General features: G+C 37.6%; 1 protein-coding gene across 2 annotated transcripts; it reads left to right on the top strand.

Annotated features, from left to right (window-relative positions):
• On the top strand, window positions 16,352-20,852 carry LOC18784096. Of its 2 annotated transcripts, none has more exons than XM_007215586.2 (10): window positions 16,352-16,722; window positions 17,300-17,349; window positions 17,446-17,524; window positions 17,623-17,718; window positions 17,908-17,988; window positions 18,120-18,211; window positions 19,059-19,151; window positions 19,691-19,759; window positions 20,038-20,244; window positions 20,603-20,852. In XM_007215586.2, the coding sequence occupies exons 1-9, from the start codon at window positions 16,408-16,410 to the stop codon at window positions 20,180-20,182; spliced, it is 1,020 nt and encodes a 339-aa protein (XP_007215648.1). In that variant the 5' UTR covers window positions 16,352-16,407; the 3' UTR covers window positions 20,183-20,244; window positions 20,603-20,852. The 2 variants fall into 2 exon arrangements, with proteins under 2 accessions (XP_007215648.1, XP_020416459.1); XM_020560870.1 differs by having other exon boundaries at window positions 16,358-16,722; window positions 17,282-17,349.

Genomic DNA, 21,291 nt, shown 5'->3' with positions numbered 1-21,291 from the left:
GAATTTCTTTGAGATGGAGTCCCACTCAAATTCAAAACAATGACGCATAAGCTAAGTAAAACTATGATGTCTTGTCTTAAACCATTTCAAACGGCTTTGATATTAAAGATAAGTTTTTTGGCATCCAAGTTTTGCATTAAGAACAGGAAGTATCTTGCTTTCTACTATTTGCTTGCTTGGCAAATCATTAGAATCGCACCATCCACGGTTGGCAGCATCAACCATTAGTTCTAATAGCATATTGCTCTCTTTCGAAGTCTATGGGTTATAAGGTGTTTTTCCTTTTCCTTGTTTGAATCTTCCATTTATAATGTTACTAGATAATACATGCAATTTTTAATTAGTTCATAAGAAAAAAAATATATGAATATTATTTTTTCCTTTCGTTTTAGCATGGACTAGTTATATATATATACACACAGTCCCGATCTCTTGGACCACAGGAGTCCAAGAGATTTGTGGTCACTCACCGTTGGATGTAAATTCAACGGTTCACTCAATCTTGAACTCCTTTTAAGAAACTTTTTTGAACCATTAGATTAATATCTAACGGTGAGTGACCACAATCTCTTGGACTCCTGTGGTCCAAGAGATCAGGACTGTTTCATTTTGGATTGATAAAGAAGGCCATTATATATAATTGTTGCTATCATATATACAGTCCTGATCTCTTGGACTACAGGGGTCCAAGAAATTTGTGGTCACTCACCGTTGGATGTAAATTCAATGGTTCACTCACTCTTGCACTCATTTTAAAAAACTTTTTTCAACCATTGGATTAATATCCAACAGTGGATGACCACAATCTCTTGAACTCCTGTGGTCCAAGAAATCGGAACTGATCATATATATTGTACATAAACAAATACCATATCACAACAATTAATAGATAAATAAAGAAGGAAAAGGCATAACCAAAAGAACAAGAATGCTTACTGTATGATATGATGTATAGGAAACGACGCCATGGTTTGCTTACTCTATATATATATATATATATATAGAGAGAGAGAGAGAGAGAGAGAGAGAGAGAGAGAGAGAGTAATTAGTTACCTATATATCTAGCCATGGTTTGCCATCATATATGTACTGTACAGAAAACGACGCCATGGTTACCCACAATCAAAATGAAAAATAAAAAAAACAATTGGGATGCTTCTGTATATGAATATATATATATATACAACAACAACAACTATTCAAAGACTATCAACCATACGATTGCAAGAAGAGGGGTATCAAAGATCATACATGTATGAAAGCGTAGAAAAAGAGAATAAATTTTTTTATCCAAACTTGACAGGACCCGTCAAGTGTTTCCTCTAGGAATTCATGACGAACCCTGCTTCCCATTCGACATCTACCCAATCTCAGACCCACTTTATTAAAAAGCCTTGTAGCCTTAATTTAAATGGATAAATAGTTTGACTTCTATCGAAATTTTGATAGCATCTCCCCTGTACTTGGAACACTTCCCAAATTACCGTTCTTGCAAACAACACTAGAACAATCTAACTTTCAACATGCACAAGGTAAGGGCACGCACAACAGTTAAGACTAATCCAAAGGGCTTCACATACTCAACCAAAACTCGAAACGAGCAAGCAGAGCATCTAAAGATTTAGTTTAAAACTAGGTGAAAGTAAAGTAGAGAAACATAAAGGAGGAATTCCTACAGTGCAAACAGCGGTGATGCCTTGACGTGGTGGTCTCGACTTCGGATATCTAGGATATCTAGGACTTATGCAGAGTAGTCTCAATGCACATGCTCAAGAAACCTCAAACCTAGAAAGTAAAATCCACATATATATATATATATACAGAGAGCTTCCATTGAGGGATCCCTCAAATAAGCTTATTTGAGGGACATCCTTTGTAGGACCCACTCCGGATTGTATTTCACTAATCTAAATCGTCTATTCTGTAGATACTCATTCAAAGATCATCTCTACAAAAAATTACTTGAATCCGATATCATTTGACCACTCAATTAAGTTATTGAAATTTTAGTACTTTCTAGAAGCACCGTGTTCATTAATTTTGTATGACACAATTGGATGTCGAAAAGGTTTCTGATTTGTCTAATTTTTTGCAAGGATGATCTATGAATGAAGACCTAAAAAATAGATGTTTTGGATTACTGGAAAAAAAAATTGTATGGTACCCTAAAGGGTGTCCCTCAAATAAAATTATTTAAGGGATCTCTCAATAGAAGGGGACTGTATATATATATACATAAATAAACAGATCACCAATATGTACCAGGAGAAATAATCCAATACAGGAATTATTTTACTAGACCACATGGCAGAATCCTCAACACTCATTTGGCTAGGGAATGAGCAGTCCAATTGGGGGATTATTGCTCCCTAGACACGCACAGTAGAATCCTCAATACATGTGCTGCTAAAATGAGTCATACGAGCCCAGACAGCCAGTCAAGGCCTTTAGTACACCCAGTCAGGGGTGCCCAGTTCTCGACACACCTTCGAAGAGTTACCGTATGTCTAAAATATCCCGAGTGTTAAAGAAATATGTGAACCTCCCAACATAATTTCACCACAACTAATTAAATAATGAAATTTTATTATTTTAGGCTTGACCCATTCGAGATGCGTGTCTGTTAATTACAATCCCTTACTTCAAGGGAACACCCTTTGATTCCATCATAAAGAAACAAAACGTGTGTGTTTGATTTTGCTGTTGCCCCTAACTCGAACCTCGGGGTGCCTACGTATCCCTTAACGGAATCAGGCCACTCGTAGTTCAAAGAATTGCAATGAATAAATGACTCATTGCGAGGGAAATTTGATTTGTATTGAGAAGTGTTTAAGTGAATTTAGCTAAATAAAACAGGGATTCGATATGGAATTGTGTTTGGGGGCAAATTCAATTAAGAATAAACCAGGGATTCTGTTCGGATTTAAGATTTGGAAATTAATGGGTAAGTGTGGCCCACTAATTAAGCATTTGTGTCTTTGAGACAATTTGGAGATGTTCAAATTTTCATAGGTAGATGACACATGGAAAAAATTAGAAATTAATGGGTAAGTGAAGCCCACTAACTGAGAATTTATGTTTGAGAGATTTGAATTTAATCTCATTGAAATTTACATGGGTAGATGACCCATGTGAAAAATTGGATGGTTTTGTACCATTTTTGTCAATGTCCAAGAAAAAATAATGAGCCATTTTGATTAACCCATTAATTTTTTAAAATTGACACTTGCACTTGGAAAACTGTTTTGGTGAATTTGGTTAGGATAAACCAGATATTGAAATTTAGCTGTGGTTGCATCTATTGGGATGCTAGACTGCCTACGTACCCTTGATGGGATCAAACCAACATAGTTCCAAAAATTTGATTTAATTTGCGTGGTTTTGTACCACTTGAGCCTTTGATATGGTTTTTTTGTACTATTTGGGCTTCAATTTGTTGATTTGGGAATTAATGGGCATTTTAGAATTTAAGCCCATTAATCCATAATTGGTGGACTTGAGACTCTGCACCAACTGTTCTCCAACTAGATTTTTTTTTAATGGACAAGTCCATTGGGCTTGAGATTTGTAATTAACGAGCCCATTGTATTTGAGATCATCGGGTCTTGCGAGAGGTGTACACTACGCCAGTCCCAATTGATTTTTATTTAATGCATTTACTCCAGCTGGTTCTTTTACGGCTTGGTGCCAAAAGCAAAGGTATTTTAATTTGATCAAGACACTCAAGGATAAAAATCCTTCTCCAAGTGAAGTATGAATTAGCCTCCTTATCGCATTGGAACCCTTTGAGCATCCAGGAAAGCAGTAAGCCCCTTGTCCATACAGGATTGGGCAATATGAATTTCTTTTAACAGGGGTATATGTGTACCATAACTTGAGACCACCAAAAATCAAAACAAGAGCATTTGAATTTTTTTTTTTGTTGTTGTTGTTCCAGACCAGTTCGTACGACCTCCCAAGCCGTCTGCTGCATCATCAAAAGAAGAAACAAGTTGTTTCTTCCTCTCTGGGATTTCACGTGGTAACCCGCATACTCATAATCTTCCTTTTCTTCTATTTTCTCTTTTGCTTGATTCCATGTTGCTGACTTTTTGTCTTCTCTCTTTGTATGTACAGACTGTGCCTTGCCGTGGCCCATATTGAAGGCTTTGATCCAATTTGTCTTCTTGCTTTAGAAACCAAAGAGAAAGCTTGCTTGAGTATTTGCTTTGCCTACTCTTCTTTTCTTTCTGTTTGCTGTAGCAGTCCTTTCCCTATTGCAAATCTTTTTCTTTACTCATTTTTTTTAGTCAAATTATACCAAGCACAATCATCCAAGAGAGGGAGGGGCTGTGGGACAACCCCCCCCCCCCCCCCCCCCCCCCCCCCTTCTTTTTTTTCTTCTTCTTCAATCTGTTTTCCTCTTTGTTCTATTTTTTTGCAACTAAACACAGCAGGCAAACCCACCATTTTTCTTTTGCTCAATTCACTCTCGCTCTGCTGGCTCTCTTTTTCTTCTTCTTTTTTTTTTATTTTTTAGTTGACTTGCTAGCAGCAAGTGCTCATAGAGAGGTAATTCAATTGCCGTGAAGGCCCTTTTGGTTTTAGATGCTTCATACAAAGGCTTCATACATAGGCTTGTAATTACATGCTTTCCTTCTTTGATTTTGATTCCATGGCGGATTCACCACCATGTCCTCATCAACTCTTTACATCCATGATTTGAGGCATCCTCTGCTCTTGGAAGCATTTATTCAGAGTTTCCTGTTGGAATAGACTATGCCATAAAATATGATGATTGAAATCATAATGGAAGCAATCTTCCCTGTCGGTTGTGGACTTGATGTTTTGAAAACATTGATGGAATTACTTGAGCGGAGCCAAGCCTTGGAGAGATTCTTGACTTTGTTTATGATGATAGAAATCATCATAGCCAAGAATCTCGATCAAAAGCTGGATGCTGAATGTATCCTCGGAAATACTTGAGCGGAGCATGCCTTAGAGAGATCCCTGACCTTTTTTATGATGATAGAAATCATAATAGCTAAAAACCCTTGGGTTGATCAAAACCTGGAGTCTTGGGCAAACAAGAAAACTGTGCCATAAAACTAAGATTTTACCTTGAGATGGCTCTTGCTTTCTCTAGTGTGTTTGTTGCCTTTTTTCTTCCTGCGACTTCTCTCTTCTCTGCTCCTCTCCCCTTTCTTTAATCATAGGCATGGCTCTTTTATAGGCCATGAGTCTTGAGGAGTTTGAGATTGAGTGAACTATCATTCCGTGGCCTTAGTGTTTGATACAAACACTCTAAGTACAACCATTGCATCAAAAGAACTTTTATTCCTTTTAAACACATGCTGGATGCATTATTGTTTTGCCATTCATTTTTAATAAATTTTCACGTAGGCAGTCATCCCCCTTTTTTCTTGTACCTTATTTATTTATTTAATAAAAATTATCATTTCAACATAGAGTAATAGTAATAGGGGAGGTACATATAACGGTGTGTCATTCCCAAGATCCAAAATCTACTTTCATAAATTAATGTAAATAGTAAACAGTAAAATATAATACACCCTCAAAATCCAATTTCCAAATATTCAAAGGTACCTAAACCCATATATATAAACATCCCGATAATATCATAGTTGAAACAATAATATTCAAATAACTTAATCAACATAACCAACACCGAAAATCTCATAAGACAATGATAAAAATATCCAAAATCCAAATAGCCCAAATCCTTTATTCAAATTTCATAAACAAACCCCATATCACTCAAATCCCAAAATCACCAAAGTTACTTTAATACTAATAATAATAATAATAATAGTAATAATATTATTAAAATAATAATCCCTTGAAAGTCACTTATTACATTGTAAAAGCTAAGACTAGCCCGATAATAAAATCTCATTGCCTTATTAACCCAAAATAAAAGCCGAGACTTGCCCGATAATAAAATCCCAATCACAGTTATGCAAGCAATTCCATATTTGAAAAACAATGCACATTTAAAAACATATGTCCAATCACAACAGGTCCAACGCAGCTCAATCCAGAGAGAGCTCTTCCTCTAGAGTGCGCGAAGCAAGAGTACTTATTCGATAGAATAAACGGGCTTAATTAATAAATGTACCCAACAAAGAACTTTAACTTAAAACTCTAGTTCCTGAGTCTCAAAGTGTGCACAACCTTTAAGAAGGTTTATAGGTCATTCTAATACTTCCTGAAGGATAAGCTGGTCTCGGAAGACTCACGGTCAACCGAGCAGTCAAACTTTCCATATGCGTCAAAGGGCCCGCGGGACCTATGACCTCTGATTTCTAATTTGAAAGTTCCTATAGGTCCAACAAAGTCTACTAAACAAGTCTTGAAGGTTTGGTCTCGATCGAATGGTTGGATCTAAGCCAATCGCATGATCGGATAGCGGTCGATTCGTCTAACCTTGAAATCATTGACTCGGAGTATCTGGGACTTCGATTCTCGATCCGCAAGATCTTACACAATCCTAGAGGTACAAGGAACAACATGTTTGAAATTGGGGCCGATCGAACGGTCCGAACTTATCGAACCCGGATATCACATAATAGGTGCAATATCCGTTCGACTGTCAAACTAAAACCAATTCCAAATCCGAGCATACCTTCATGCTCAGGACGACAAGGGGAACATTTTAGAACCTCATGGGCCTCCACAAAGTGGTCCATGTGCCGCCACCCGCTGTGGGCAGAGCGTGGGTGCCTTGAGTAATTTTCGGCGACAGGAAAACTCCAAATCATCGGTCAATACCCATACCATTAGAATCATACTACCTAGGGGATCAACTTTTGTTCTTAGACCATGGCCAAAAACTAACCAGAACTTGCCAAATCGAAGCCGAAACTGTCGGCCTAATTGGGGGTTAGAAATCTATCTCCAAAACCTCAAAATTAACCCAAACCAAGCACATAGGCAGGTAGAGCACGATGAGAGGATGAATTTTCATACATCGTTCGACAATTTTGGCAGCCAGAATCACCGAAAATCACACAAACACCGTCAGCAATGAATGAGGGTTTTGGCTCGGTTTTAATCCAAAATCGTGACCAATCTTGGAGTTTCAAAGGTGAAAATTGATATGTACATGTAGAGGAGGAAGAGACGAACGTTTTGTGGGTTGTGGCTTCGCCAGCCATGACCGGATGGAGGAGAAAACGCCGGCCAAAGTGGCTAGTCTGTTTTCCCGAAGGGGAGAGAGAGAGAGAGAGAGAGAGAGAGAGAGAGAGAGAGAGAGAGAGAGAGAGAGAAAAGCTATCCTTTTTTAAAAAAATTTGACTTTGCAAAATTTACGGTTGTGCCACTGCATTTCCGTAGCTTATAACTTCTTTGTTTTAACTCTAAATTAAACCCACTACGTGTCTACAAACTCATGAGAAGGAGCTCTACACAACGGTGCCACTCCATTCCCAAAAATCCTTCCGAAATAAAAAGTGACCAAAGTGCCCTTACTCTCGAGGGTAAAAACATAATTGCGCAAATAAAATAAATTGAATAAGGCGATTAAACTGGGTCGGGGTGTTACACCACTTGACAAGCACACCCACTCTGAAAAGCGTAGAGCACGTTCAAAGTTTCTAGGGTTGACATAAGATTTTTCAGTGCCTTTTCTATTTATACTTACCACTTTTTTTTTTTTTTATGATAAGCGATAGAATATTATTGATGTAAAAAAGGTAATACAAGAAGTTTGAACTCGTATCAAGGGCAAAAGAAATTCCTCGGTCACGAATTACAATCTTCGTACAATATGTCAGAAATAAAATCAGAAGGTTCCTCGAACCAGTATAAAGAACCCCAATATGCAAGGCAAAACGGGCTAAACGATGAGCCACACCATTAGCAGTACGACGAATATGGGTAAAACTTTCCCCAGTGATCTGTGTCAGCAAGCTCTTGGTATCCTCCACCACAGGTCCTATGACGGACCTATCTATAGAGTGATTTCGAAGTGCTGTAACGATCTGGAGAGCATCACTTTCAAAGACAACATTTTGATAACCCCTTTCCATCGCCAATATTGTACCTGTTCTTGCAGCCAAGGCCTCTACTTGTGGCGCAGAGAAAACATTAGTCAATTTAGTTGCACAACCCGCCACAAATTTGCCCGTGGAGTCTCTCACAACCACACCAACGCCACCCTCCGTGGTCCCTGGCTTCCAAGCACCATCCACATTTATTTTAAGACTGTTCTCATGTGGTGGTTGCCACATTTGTTTTATTTGACCTTGCCTACTTTGAGACCCCAAGCAATTACTAACCCGCAAAAAATCCTGTAGCCTCAGAGATGCATGCAAGCTGACTTGTTCAGGCCGACTTTTCTTATTATTCCATAGCAATCCATTACGTGCTTCCCAAATTGCCCAACCCACCATGAGAAAAGTTGCAAAGTCTTGAGAGCTTAGTTGCTCTGCACAGCGAAATACCCAATCCTTGGGTGAATGAGCACCATTGTTCCACCTGCTACTACTTAATGTCGAACTACGCCAAGCACAGATTGCAAACGGGCAGTCACGAAGGATATGAATTGAAGATTCGACTGGGCCCTCACATAACATACATTCCTCATCTAGAGACACCTTTTTCCGTGCCAAATTTGCTTTCTAGGTAATATTCCAGAGATAACACGCCACCAAAAAGTCTTGACTCTAGCTGGCACAATGGCTTTCCAAAGTAGAGACCAATTCCTAGCGACTGCATCCGAATTTGAGGAGGATGCCCTGCCAGTAGAGGAATGCAACGATCTGGCTACGTGGTAGGCACTCTTAACTGTGAACATACCTTTTTTATCATAATGCCACACCAACATATCGGGTGTCAGACGCAGACTTAGCGGGATAGAGCGAATGAGCATCACTTCTTCAGGAAAGAAAACATTTTGCAGCAGTGGGGCATTCCATTCCCGTGAGTCGCCATGAATTAAGTCTGATACTTTTGTGATAGCACTGTGCTCAGGCCTGGGAGAGAAGATCCGGAAGCTATTGGGTTGTGGCAACCACCGATCCTCCCATATGCCAATTGTATCCCCGCTCCCCACTTGCCATCTGGAGCCTTGAATAATAACTGTTCTTGCGTCACAAAGACTTTTCCACACAACAGAGGCATAAGGACTTACCGTAGTTTCAAGAAAAGAACGAGTTGGAAAATATTTGGCTTTAAGTACTTTCGTGACCAGGGAGTTCGGATTCTGGAGAAGGCGCCACCCCTGTTTGGCCAACAAAGCTAGATTAAAAGCGTGCAAATTTCTAAAGCCCAGGCCTCCCTCTTCTTTTGGAGCGCATAACCTGTCCCAAGCCATCCAATGAATTTTCTTGTTTTCAGTAGAGCTATTCCACCAGAATTGTGCAACCAGCTTGTTGAGATCCTCGCAGACATATTTAGGTAATAAAAAACAGCTCATTGTATAGATTGGTATCGCCTGTGCTACCACTTTGATTAAGATTTCTTTTCCGGCGCCGCTTAACAACTTTCCTTTCCAGGTTTGTAATTTTTTCCAGAGCCGCTCTTTTAAGTGGTTAAAACTAGCACCCTTCTTCTTATCCAGCACCATAGGAAGGCCTAAATACTGACTATGGTGATCAACACAAGGGATACCCATAAATTGCGCTAGCATCAGTTGATCTCCCCTATGAACATCATGTTTTCTCCCTTTTTTAATTGTCAAAACTGCTTTTTTTTCCTTCACTTTTACTAAACCCATAACTTTTTACCAAAAATTACGAAAATTTACCTATGATGAAGGAAAATTATTTTTAAAAACAATGGAATATTTTTTTTTTTTTAGTACGGAGAGAAGCATTGTCCTATGTTTATCATAATGCACAAAAAAATAAATTGATTTTTGGTCTGAAAACTAAAATTAACTAAAACTAGACGAGCTCAAGAGACCGATCTTTTGATAAGGTAAAGCCCAAATTGTTCTTCACTAGGCCACATGTGCCAAAATGGTTATTTATTTTTTTAGATTTTTAAAATTTAGAATGAAAATGCATTTAGTTGTGTCCTATAGAAGTAGACCCATGTTCTCATATTTTCATTAATTTTTTTTATATACAAAACTATTAAGTTGTTATATTATGCTCTTGTGATGAATAGTTTCGGGGCATTTTGAGCTGTTTTAAATATGTTATAAAGATTCCATGGTTGTTCTCTTCAGTGTGTTTATGCCTAAATTTGTCGACCAAGGAGCCAGCCACGTGGTGGTATATTAACGACCGAACCTTTGAGTCAAATGCTAAGAGTAACTCCACTCGTTTTTCCTTAGCCATGGCAAGGGGGGAGCTAGAGCTGCCACTATTCATGTGAATAGTGGTTGCCCTTGCAAATAGTATTTTGTGTTTCTACCCGTTGCCAAGGCAAAGGGCAATTACTATTCATTTTTTTTGTTTTTCCACAAATTTTTTACCTCAATAATTAATTTGGATAATATTTTCGGATAAGATTTTCGGGTTCCTACGTGTCAAGACTATTCATAATCGGATAAATTTCCGGACAAGATTTTTGGGTTCAAATTTCGGATGAATTTCAAAATTCAAATTTTAGATAAATTTTTTGGTTCAAATTTCAGATAAATTTGGGTTCAAATTTCAGATGAATTTTAATATTCAAATTTCAGATAAATTTGGGTTCAAATTTCTGATGAATTTTAAATTTCAGATAAGATTTTCATCCAATCAAATCAAGCCACGTGGCATCTCTATCTTGGCAAAATTTTCTATAAAACCAGAGGCTCAGCTCATACCTCTCACACCACATCTTTCTATATTTTCATTTCTCATGGTTTAGAATTCATACTTCATTCATTCTCAATGGAAGATTTTAGGAGATGCTTGGAGAGGCAAGAGCAAGAAACAAATGAGAGAAACCGTAGAGCAGATGAAATCAATATATTACAGAGAAAAGTCGATGAACAAGTTGTTATAGCAGTGACTTTGCAAGATGAAGAGAACCAAGGTCGCCGCCGTGGTTCACAAGTTGGCCGCCACCGGAATGTGGACAGACATAGGCATTCTCGAGGTAAGAATCTTTTGGAAGATTATTTTATCTCAACTTCTTTGTACTCTGATGTTGATTTTCGAAGGCGATTTAGAATGCAACCCCATTTGTTGAATAAAGTCATGCATGATATTTGCAATTATGATGCATACTTTGTTCAAAAGTGTGATGCTGCTGGGATTTTGGGACTTCTTCCGGAGCAAAAGCTTACAGTTGTTATACGAATGTTGGCGTATGGAGCATCTGCTGATCATGTGGATGAGATTGCCCGGATAGGGAAGTCCACTACGTTGGAGGCTTTGGTAAGATTTTGTGATGCAGTTGAAATTCTGTACACTAGGGACTACCTGAGTAGACATACTCCCAAGGACCCCCAACGACTTCTACAAAAATTCGAAGCTCGAGGATTTTCAGGAATGATTGGTAGCATCGACTGCATGCACTGGCAATGGAAGAATTGCCCAACTGCCTTGCAAGGTGATTACGAGAATAGAAAAGGCCAAAAAAGTATTATCCTTGAAGCCGTTGCTGGCTTCGACACATGGGTTTGGCATGCCTTCTTCGGAGTTGCTGGATCCGAAAATAACCTCAACGTGCTGGGTTAATCCCCCGTCTTCAAAGATGTTTTGAGAGGTTAAGGCCCCAATATCACCTATCAAGTCAACAATACAGTCTACCATACGGGGTATTATCTAGCTGACGGCATCTACCCGAGGTGGACCACATTTGTCAAATCCATTCTGAATCCCCGATCCCAGAAGCAAAACTTATTTGCTACCTATCAAGAAGGATACATGAAAGATGTTGAAAGGTGTTTTGGCATCCTTCAAGCTCGGTGGTTGATTATTCGAGGTGCTGCTCGTATGTTTGATGAGGAGATCCTCATAAGCATTATGATGACTTGCATCATCCTCCATAATATGATTGTGGAGGATGACTACGATTATGATGCTTTAGAGGTCTACGAACCGAATCCAATGACCACGACCTTGACATGGATTTATGAAAGGCCCATGGGGCCAAGTGGAGAACCGTTTGAGCGGGAACCGTTGGTGAGGGATGGTCGTTTCATGACCCGGATGATAGATCGATATACAGAGATGCAATCTTCGTATATTCATGAAAGGCGTCAAGTTGACTTAATGGAGCATCTATGGACGGTGAAAGGCAATCTTCGTTCTAGCTTCCAAAATTGTTTTGTTTCAGGGGACATATGGCTTGTATCCATCGCCATGGTTTCCCGATCCGTCTTTTGTATCTCTTTTTTGCTCAAATACTCCCTTTCTTGTGCATACTCGGCTCGAATTGTCATCTCGGCCTCTTGGCGTTTCTGCTCCATTTCAATTCTAGTTTGGTTCTGTCTTGCAATTTCCTCCAAAAATTTTGATGTATTATTGCTCGAATTACCCACTTTCGTTGCCTTCGCAGCCTTTCGGCCAATGGGCCTTGGCTCCTTTTCGATGGGTGATCTTGACTCATAGGGGAATCGATAGGTGAATCCGATGTCATTGAATCACGGAGTAGCGTTTTGTTTAATTTAACAACGGGACCCGTGGGAATAATTCTGAAGCGTTTGCAATTTTTCACCACCTCCCAACATTCATGATGGTTGAAAATTTTTTTGCCTTGCCCAGTTGCACCAAACCACATCTGTGCTTGAATCCTCTATTTTAAAAAAAAAATGGAAATGCAAGAAATATTTAAAATATATTGGGTATGCAAGTAACAAAAATAAAAAAATTGGAAATGCAATTAACCTTACAAATAAATTCGAAGTGCAAGAAATATTAAGAAACAATTGGAAATGCAAGAAATATTAACAAAATATTGAACATGCAATAAATATTAACAAAATATATATATTAGGACATTAAACTTAATAAAACGAAAATTACAAAATACTTACCTAGTTACTACGATTTTTCCCGCTTCTATAGTTGTCCATCGCTTTTGTCAAGGCATCTCTCCATTTTTTCAAATCTTTATTGAGAATTTTCCACCTACTAGACAATGCCATTTCTGTACGAGTCGACCCCGGAATTTTTTCACAAAATTTGGCATGAATTTTTTTCGACATATGAAAAAATTTTATCTCATTGCCTGACACGGGACAATGACAAACTTGTAGCCAAACCTCAGACAAGGAAACATCTTCCATGGTGCTCCATGCCCCTCCGATTTCGTTAGAAGAAGCCATAAAGATAAGAAATAAAAATACAAGGTGAAAAAGAGGAAAATGTTGAGTAAAGAGTGAATAATAGTAGAAGTAGAATAAAATGTATGAGGATTGATGTTGAAAGTGAAGGGTATTTATAGGTATTTATAGGGAAAAAAAATCAGAATTTTTTAGTATTTTTTAAAAAAAATTTCGATTTTTTTCATAATTTTATTATCAAAAAAATGCCAGCCGTTGGATTGGAGGAGGAGAAGCAGATCGGAGCGCTGGGGGCGTGACACCTATTTTCTACCCATTGGAGCTTGCGCAGAGCTAACGTCAACGCACGTTGGTTTAAATTTTTTTTACCGTTGACGTCATCAATCCTCTGGCTTGAGCTCGGGGGAAACTGGCCTTAAAGTACAGAGCCAAATCGGTCAAGCTTTCCCATGTTGAGGCTATTTTTCGGCCCAATGGATAAAAGTTGCCTAAGATGACGACCTAGTTGTTAACACACGTGGTCACGGTATGAGAGGTCTAGGTCGAGCCACCAACATACAACATATGGGAGAACGCAATCATGGTACGCAGGGTCGAGAGCGAGCAGACAGTTGAGAATGGCCAATGACCTACCCATTACCTCGAGACATGCGCAAGGGTCCCACTGAAGGAAACCTGGAACGGAGTTTTAGAAGGGAAAAAAGCTTTCTGCCCCTTGATTAAAGGCATTAATTCAAAAACAGCTATAACATAGGCAGATCCACAACCCACTCAAGTTGGCATCCAATCAGGATAGGTCGTAGACCATGAACTCTGTCACGACCCAGATCGCCAGAGACCGAGGATAAGACTGAACAGCAGGGGAACATGTCCACTGTTTTGGGAAGCGCACTGATTGGCAGCCACTCAAACGAAAAATTAATTAATAACTCAAAGCCATGATGACCGAAGGACCCATAGCCAAAAGCAAAGACTAAATGCAGCCCCTTAGATCATCCCTGTTATTTTTCCGTCCACTCCATATATCATACAGCCTTAACAATCTAGTGAGGCGCTGGAGCACCATTCAAATCCACCGACCGTCTTCTGCCATTGACCCCAATCAATGACCTTGTAGTTCAGGCCGTGAACCTGACAGCTCAGAACTGTTCCTCTATAGGCCACAATCTCTTTGAGCGAAGTCATATCCAAACAAGCGCACTCAATCCATCCATTCTTCCATCAACATCATATTCGAATGCATGGTATACCATGCTGGCATGCCTGCACACACCCATCTAACACAAAGTAGGACGACCTGTGTTGGCGCATATCTCCTTTGCCCGAAGCACCAGCTTCGAGTGTGGGAACACCTCGTGGTGTTTACCAAAAAAAATCCCCCAACACCTTAACATGCTATAATCGGTATTTAAAAAAAACAAACAAAACAAAAAAACTCAATTAGCGCTTCATTAAAAATAGATGGTGCCCTATGGTAATCACACAGGACATGTGAAAAGATACATGGGTTTAGCTGGGTTTGCTCTCCAGTTCGAATCCTAATAGTTGCAACATCTGGTGGCCATCGGCAGGCTCAGTGAGTGAGGATTTGTCGAGGTGCGTGCAAGCTGGCCCAGACATCTCATGGTACTTACCAAAAAATATAGAGATTTTCTATTTAAACCCCACACTTCTCTTAGTTCACCCCATGTTCTAAGTTCACCCCAACTTTTAATTTAAATTTTCACAATTTCTAAGAAAACCCCATTATCTTCCCAAACTACCCTTAAATACACCCAAAACTGAAAAAATAAGAACTAAAAGAGATTTTCTATATAAACCCCACAATTTTCTTTGTTCCCAGCAAAAAGAAAAAACACAAACAAATGAAACCCCAAATCCAAAATTTAATACTTTCTAGATAGAGAACAGCTTTATCTCTCTCCAAAAATTGTAACTGGAATTCTAACACTTGGGTATTGTTGAGTTGAGAACTTGAGAAATAGAGAGGGAGAGAGAGAGAGAGAGAGAGTTTGTAAATAGGAAGTTGGAAGGAGGTTTCTAAAACTTAATATGAAGAGTGGTAGGGTCTATGGGGTGTGTGTATAAATGTACTTAAGTTGGATAACCTTTTTTTGTCTTTTTATACGATAATAAAACTTACAACTTAATGATTTAAGTATTGAGGTGAACAAAAAGAATTGCAAGGTTTAAATAGAAAATCTCAATATATATATATATATATATCCATGTATGTTGAATGATACATCCCATGTATACATACATGGAACATGTGGAAATATTTTATTGGCTTATTATCACAAAACGTCCACAAAGTTTATGAAACTATCATATTGCATTCTTAATGTTTTTTTGTATTACTTATGGTCCTCAAGGTTAGTATGTGCAATCACAAATGGTTCCTGCCGTTAGATTCTGTCAAAAACTCTGTTAGTTTGTTGACGTGGCATACATATATATCACAAAACATCCCTGAGGTTTACACATTTATCACAAATGGTCCCTATGAATTTTTTTTTATTTTTTAATTTAAAATTCATAAAATTTTAGTTTTCTTTTTAAAATTATTTATAAATGAAAAAATCATTTGTAGAAGGATTTTAATCTTGAGGATCATTTATGAACCCTAAACTTTTAGTTTTTTTCATTTTTAAATTTTATGAATTTTAAATTATTTTAAAAAAATTCATTAGTTTGTTGATGTGGCATATATATGGAGCCAACATCTACAATAATATAGTATCACATGTATTTAAAATTTAATATATATTTTTAAATAATTATAATTCATAAAATTTTAAAAAGAAAACAAAAATTTTATGAATTTTAAATTTAAAAAATTAAAAAATTTCATAAGGACCATTTGTGATAGGTCTGTGAACCTCAAGGATGTTTTGTGATATACATATATGTCACGCCAGGAAACTAACAGAGTTTTTGACGGAACCTAACGGCAGGGACTATTTATGATCATACATACTAACCTTGAGGACCACGAATAACAAAAAAAACATTAAAGATATAATCTGATAGTTTTATAAATCTTAGAGACGTTTTATGATAATAAGTCATATTTTATTTTGATGTTTTATTGAAGAATACTTCTACATGTTCTATGTGTCATGTGTATTGGAAGGTAGTACACAGGACCCGAACGTACAAAAATTACACTTGTATGTTCCATTAATAGCAGAAGCTCTTTCTTTATCGTCATTGATTCATTATCAACAAAAAAAGCAATGGCAATTCTGAACCACTGTCTCTCAGTGACCTCCACAGCAACACCCATCTCCCCAGACTCAGCAACTCCACCTGTACCAGACCCAAGACAGACCAAGATCCTATTGCCCAAGAAGAAGCCCATGAAATGGTCCACTGGGGTAGCTCCAGGGGAGTATGGTGGCCCACCAACCACAACCAAGCTCCGAAAGTACTGGGGAGGCGAAGATGACCCGCTTACCTCTGATGATTTCATTTGGAACAGAGAATTCATGGACCGCATGAAAAAACTCATTCAGGACCCTGACTCTTCCACTCAAGCCACTACTGTTCAGGTTTCAATTTCATTAGTCTTTTCTTTTTTTCTGAGCTGATTGATTTCGTATCTGGGTTTGTTTCGTTTAGTGTTTCTTATGTTTGTCATTTGATTGGATGGTTTGGTTGGGTAATTTGATTGTAAATATTGATGTTTGGGTGGTTGGAGAATAATGGGTTATTCAAATGTATGGATTTTGATATGATATTAGATTTTTTTACATGTATGTTGATTTAGCTTAGTAATCTATTAGATGGGTTTTTGTTTGTTCGTCAATTTGGCGTCTTTCTTGTTACTTAGACATTTTGGTTTGGTTACTGAAGAACTGAAAGGAAAGAAAGAAAAGGAGGAATTTGAACATTGCGTTACTGGCTATCGTGATTCGTCGTATGATATCTAAACCAAGCCCCTTTCATCGTTTTCTGGCTGAATTTGGCTTAACAAGGAAAAAAGAAAGCACGATAATAATTCATGTTCCTTTCCTTGTTTTTTCCTAGCAATGAAAACATAGTCTTGGTGAATGCTCATGTGGTCTTTTTCTTTGTGAATGGTTTATGTGGTTTTGCTGTGTGATCAAGCGTGTTTGGTGTAATCAGGAAAAGCCTTCTGGGTTTCTTAGCTTGAATAGAGTCATGACTCTTGACAGGTTTGTTCTCACCAATAGTTTCAGTTGTTTTCCTTTTAAAAAAAATTTAAAATAAAAATTTTGTTCTCAAAACTTGACTGAAATATGGACATGCAGTTTAGAAGTTGATTTCAGCAAAGAACTCACTGCTTCTCCTGCCCAGCCCAAGATAGAACCTGTTGAGGCTCCAGCACAAGTATGATGAATGTCTTTAACTTTTCAATCCAAGTACTTTTATCTCAGGGTAGTTGTGCATTTACAACTTTTCTTTTTCTGAAATTTATTTATTGCCAGAGTGCCAGCAGCACTAGTATCAAATGGAAATTGGCACCAACACGGCGTGAGCAAGATAAGTGGGATAGAGCAACTAAGGCTGCAACTGGAGGCAGTGTACGTCTGATATTTAATAAAAGCCCCATTGGTATCCAGCCACTTGGTCATCTATATGTCAAGGCCTTTACAGCTTATAGAAGCGAATAAGGCTTTTTATATTTAAAAATAGAACTTTCAGTTCAACTTTTGTTACTTTGAAGGATGTGCTTCTTGTTTTGCTGCTTCTCACTTTGATATAACCTGCAGGAAGTGATGTTTCGGGAATTAAGGCGCTCTCAGGAGGACCCAAAAGTATTGGCTGAACAGTATAGGAAACAGTATTTTAAGGTACTTCTCTGCAGTACTGGTCCACTTTATCATCTATACCATCCTGCCTTTGTTCATATTCATGCTCCTTTGGCACTTCTAGAATTTAAAAAAAGAATAATATTACTTTTCGTTTGATGTTGCTATTACAGTTAAAGAAGAGGTTGCAATTCCTTACACTAGGTTTAGGCGGTGTTGGGTTAGTCTCAGCTTATGTTTCATATTCCCCTGAAATTGCAGCTAGGTATGGACTTTTCGGTTCTTATTTATTTATTTATTAAAGTCCTGTCATCCCAGATCTTGGTTGCCAGGTTCATTTTCTACTTTTCCATTCCTGCGAGCAAATTTGTGAACTGCATGGGAAACGTCTTAAGATTATCTTCTTTCTACATGCTTTCTGTTTCTTTCTTTTTTCTTCCCTTTTTGTACCGTAAAAGTTTTCATGGCAGTCCTACAACTATATTATATGTACAGAACTTGTAGTTTAAGAAAATTTTATACTGCTTATTTAAAGTAAATAAATGATTAGGAGGGCAGTTTTGTTGAGTTGACTGTGCAATTTGAGATCGTACATATGGGTTCAGGGTGTTACATTACTTGTATGTTGCCTGCAAACTAAAGTGCAATAAAAGTAACTCCATGGTTTAACGATTAGGATAAGTCATGACAATGACATTTAAGGTTTCTAGCTTTTTTAAGGTTCAATAAAAGTCCATAGCTTCTATTTTTGTTCAACAATAGAATGTGTCCTGATAGTTTTATCTGTCAGCATGCAACCAATAGAATATTTCCTGATAGTTTTATCTGTGAGAATGCAACCAATAGAATTCGTTCTGCTTAGTTTGATACTAAAATTTGTACTGCCTATTTCGTTTATTAGTATGTGAACAAATGTGAGCCCTGCTAATTGTTTTTTTTTTTTTTTTTGGGTGTGTTAATTCTAAAGAGATTCACTAGTGAAAGGTAGTTCTTACGACATTTACCATCTCAGGACATCTGATGGTGTTTCATATACATTTTTTATAGATTATAATTTGTTGATGGCATTCAGCTATAGTGTTGGATTGCTCATCCATCTCTTATGCATTCAGCTATGGTGTTGGGTTGCTTGGTTCTGTGGCTTACATGCGTATGCTGGGGAGTAGCGTGGATTCCATGGCAGATGGAGCAAGGGGACTTCTCAAGTATGTGATAAATGACTATTGCCTAATAATAAATACATCAGCTGTATGTTTTGTACTGAGTAACTAATAGGCCAAAATTTGATTAATTAATTGAAGTTCCTTCACATATATGCGCACGTATTCATGAGGAGTTCAATACGCAATTTGATGTTTTCTTTAACTTCATACACACATCCATCAAGATGTTGGGAAAATTCACTCTGAACAACAACTAGCTACCTTCCCTGATCTGCTATCAATTTATTGAAGCTTCAGGTGAAGATGCCTGCTAGCACCAGTATTACCTTATGTTGCTAGTGCTAACCAGGTTTAGGCTTCTTGTAAGCTTCCAACTTACAAATCTTTTTTGAAATCTTTCAACCTCCACACTGCCTGTTGATCGAGTGAATTGTCCTTCCATATTTGTAAATATTACTTAAATAAATGGTGTTTCAGCTCAAAGCAGCTCCTTAAAAGGGACATAAAAAGCAAGATCTTACATATGCTGTTTTTAAAGAACAAAGAAGAATATCATTTAACGTTATGGACTTTTAATGCAGGGGAGCGATTGGGCAACCGAGGCTATTGGTTCCTGTTGTACTAGTCATGATCTTTAACAGGTGGAATGGGTAAGCATCTGCACTGGCATGTTCCTCTTGCCATGTACTGTACTCATCTTCTTTCTTTAATAGACACTTCCATTGGTGGTTTCTGCAAGTTTCTTTTAAATGCCTTCCCTATTTTTATTGGAAAATTTTTACAGTGAAATTGGTATCAAATAACCATTTGTGATTATGCTTTTATCTACAGTGGTTGTGCTTAATGCTTCTGTGGATATGGCTGAAGACAAGAAATTCAATAGCCATGACTCTTTTTCATTGACTAACAGTTTTGAGTTTGGGTGCAGGCTCGTCGTTCCACAATATGGATTTATGCAACTGGAATTGATACCAATGTTAGTGGGATTCTTCACATACAAGATTGCTACTTTTATCCAAGCTATAGAGGAAGCACTTCCTGTAGCTGAGAAAACAGACACAAGTTCAAGCTAAACCTTCCCATCTTCATAGATCAGCAGAATATCCCATTGATAGTTCTGATGCAGCTTTCAGAGGTTTGTTTTGCTCTCAATTGTTTCCAGCTGGTTAGCACGCTTTCACTCTTTTGGCTGAAATTGAGAAAACTATATGGCCAAACTTTCACCAACCTAACATTTTTCGAATATGAAACTATGCGATTTGAGTTTCGAATTACAAAGTTCGTGAATTTTGTATTATACTCGCAGATAATTGATAAATGTTAAGAAAGATGGCCAACTTTCCTCCAATAGAAACTAACTACATTGGAATTACTCTGGGTGGTGTGATCCCATATTTTCAAGTTACAATTTACGACTTGAAAATCCTTGAAAAATTATTGTGCATAGTTTCTATTTTTTATCTGTTTTTTCATTTAATTACCTGAATGTACAGATAAGCTGCTCGGAAGTGAAGACGTGTAGTGAATTGAACAGAACTGTATACTAGTTATTGATGTTAGTTGTCTTTTGTTCTGTATGAATGTTGTAAAACAAGGGAATTGAATATATTTGTCTATAATTTGCCTCGTACCATTTGTAATATTTTCAGATAACTACATTTTTTTTTTCTTTTTTAAATTTATTGGAGGGGCAAGCATTGACCTCTTGTCAGCAAGCAATACATGTTCCAGTCAGAGCTAAAATCCTCAAGATTTGATTACTTCAACTGTTTCAGCATGAAAAACCTTTATTATTATTATTTTTTTTATAGAAGTAATATTCTACTTTAATATAATCAAATTTAGACTATGAGGAGGGGGATTTGAACTCGAGGGCAGAGTGGGGAAGCTAAGACCATGTATGCTGAGAAACTTTTATTTTGTTCTTGACTTTATCCAAATCTACATAGACAATTAAATCCTGACAAAGGAAGAATTATACAGTTAAATTGGATGAGAGTTGTTGACGCATGTCCAGTCCATTAGAATTTAGATAATGATTTTTCTCTCCACTTATATAAGTAAAACTAAAAATACCATACGAGTTCCCTTCATGCATCACGCATGTGCCAATTAATTTTATTTTTATTTTTTATTTTATTTTTAAAATTAAGAAAAGATAGCATAGGTAGTTATGTTTTAT

Source organism: Prunus persica, chromosome G3 (genome assembly GCF_000346465.2).
Source record: "Prunus persica cultivar Lovell chromosome G3, Prunus_persica_NCBIv2, whole genome shotgun sequence".
NCBI classification, from domain to species: Eukaryota; Viridiplantae; Streptophyta; class Magnoliopsida; order Rosales; family Rosaceae; genus Prunus; species Prunus persica.
This window is presented reverse-complemented; position numbering and strand designations above follow the sequence as displayed.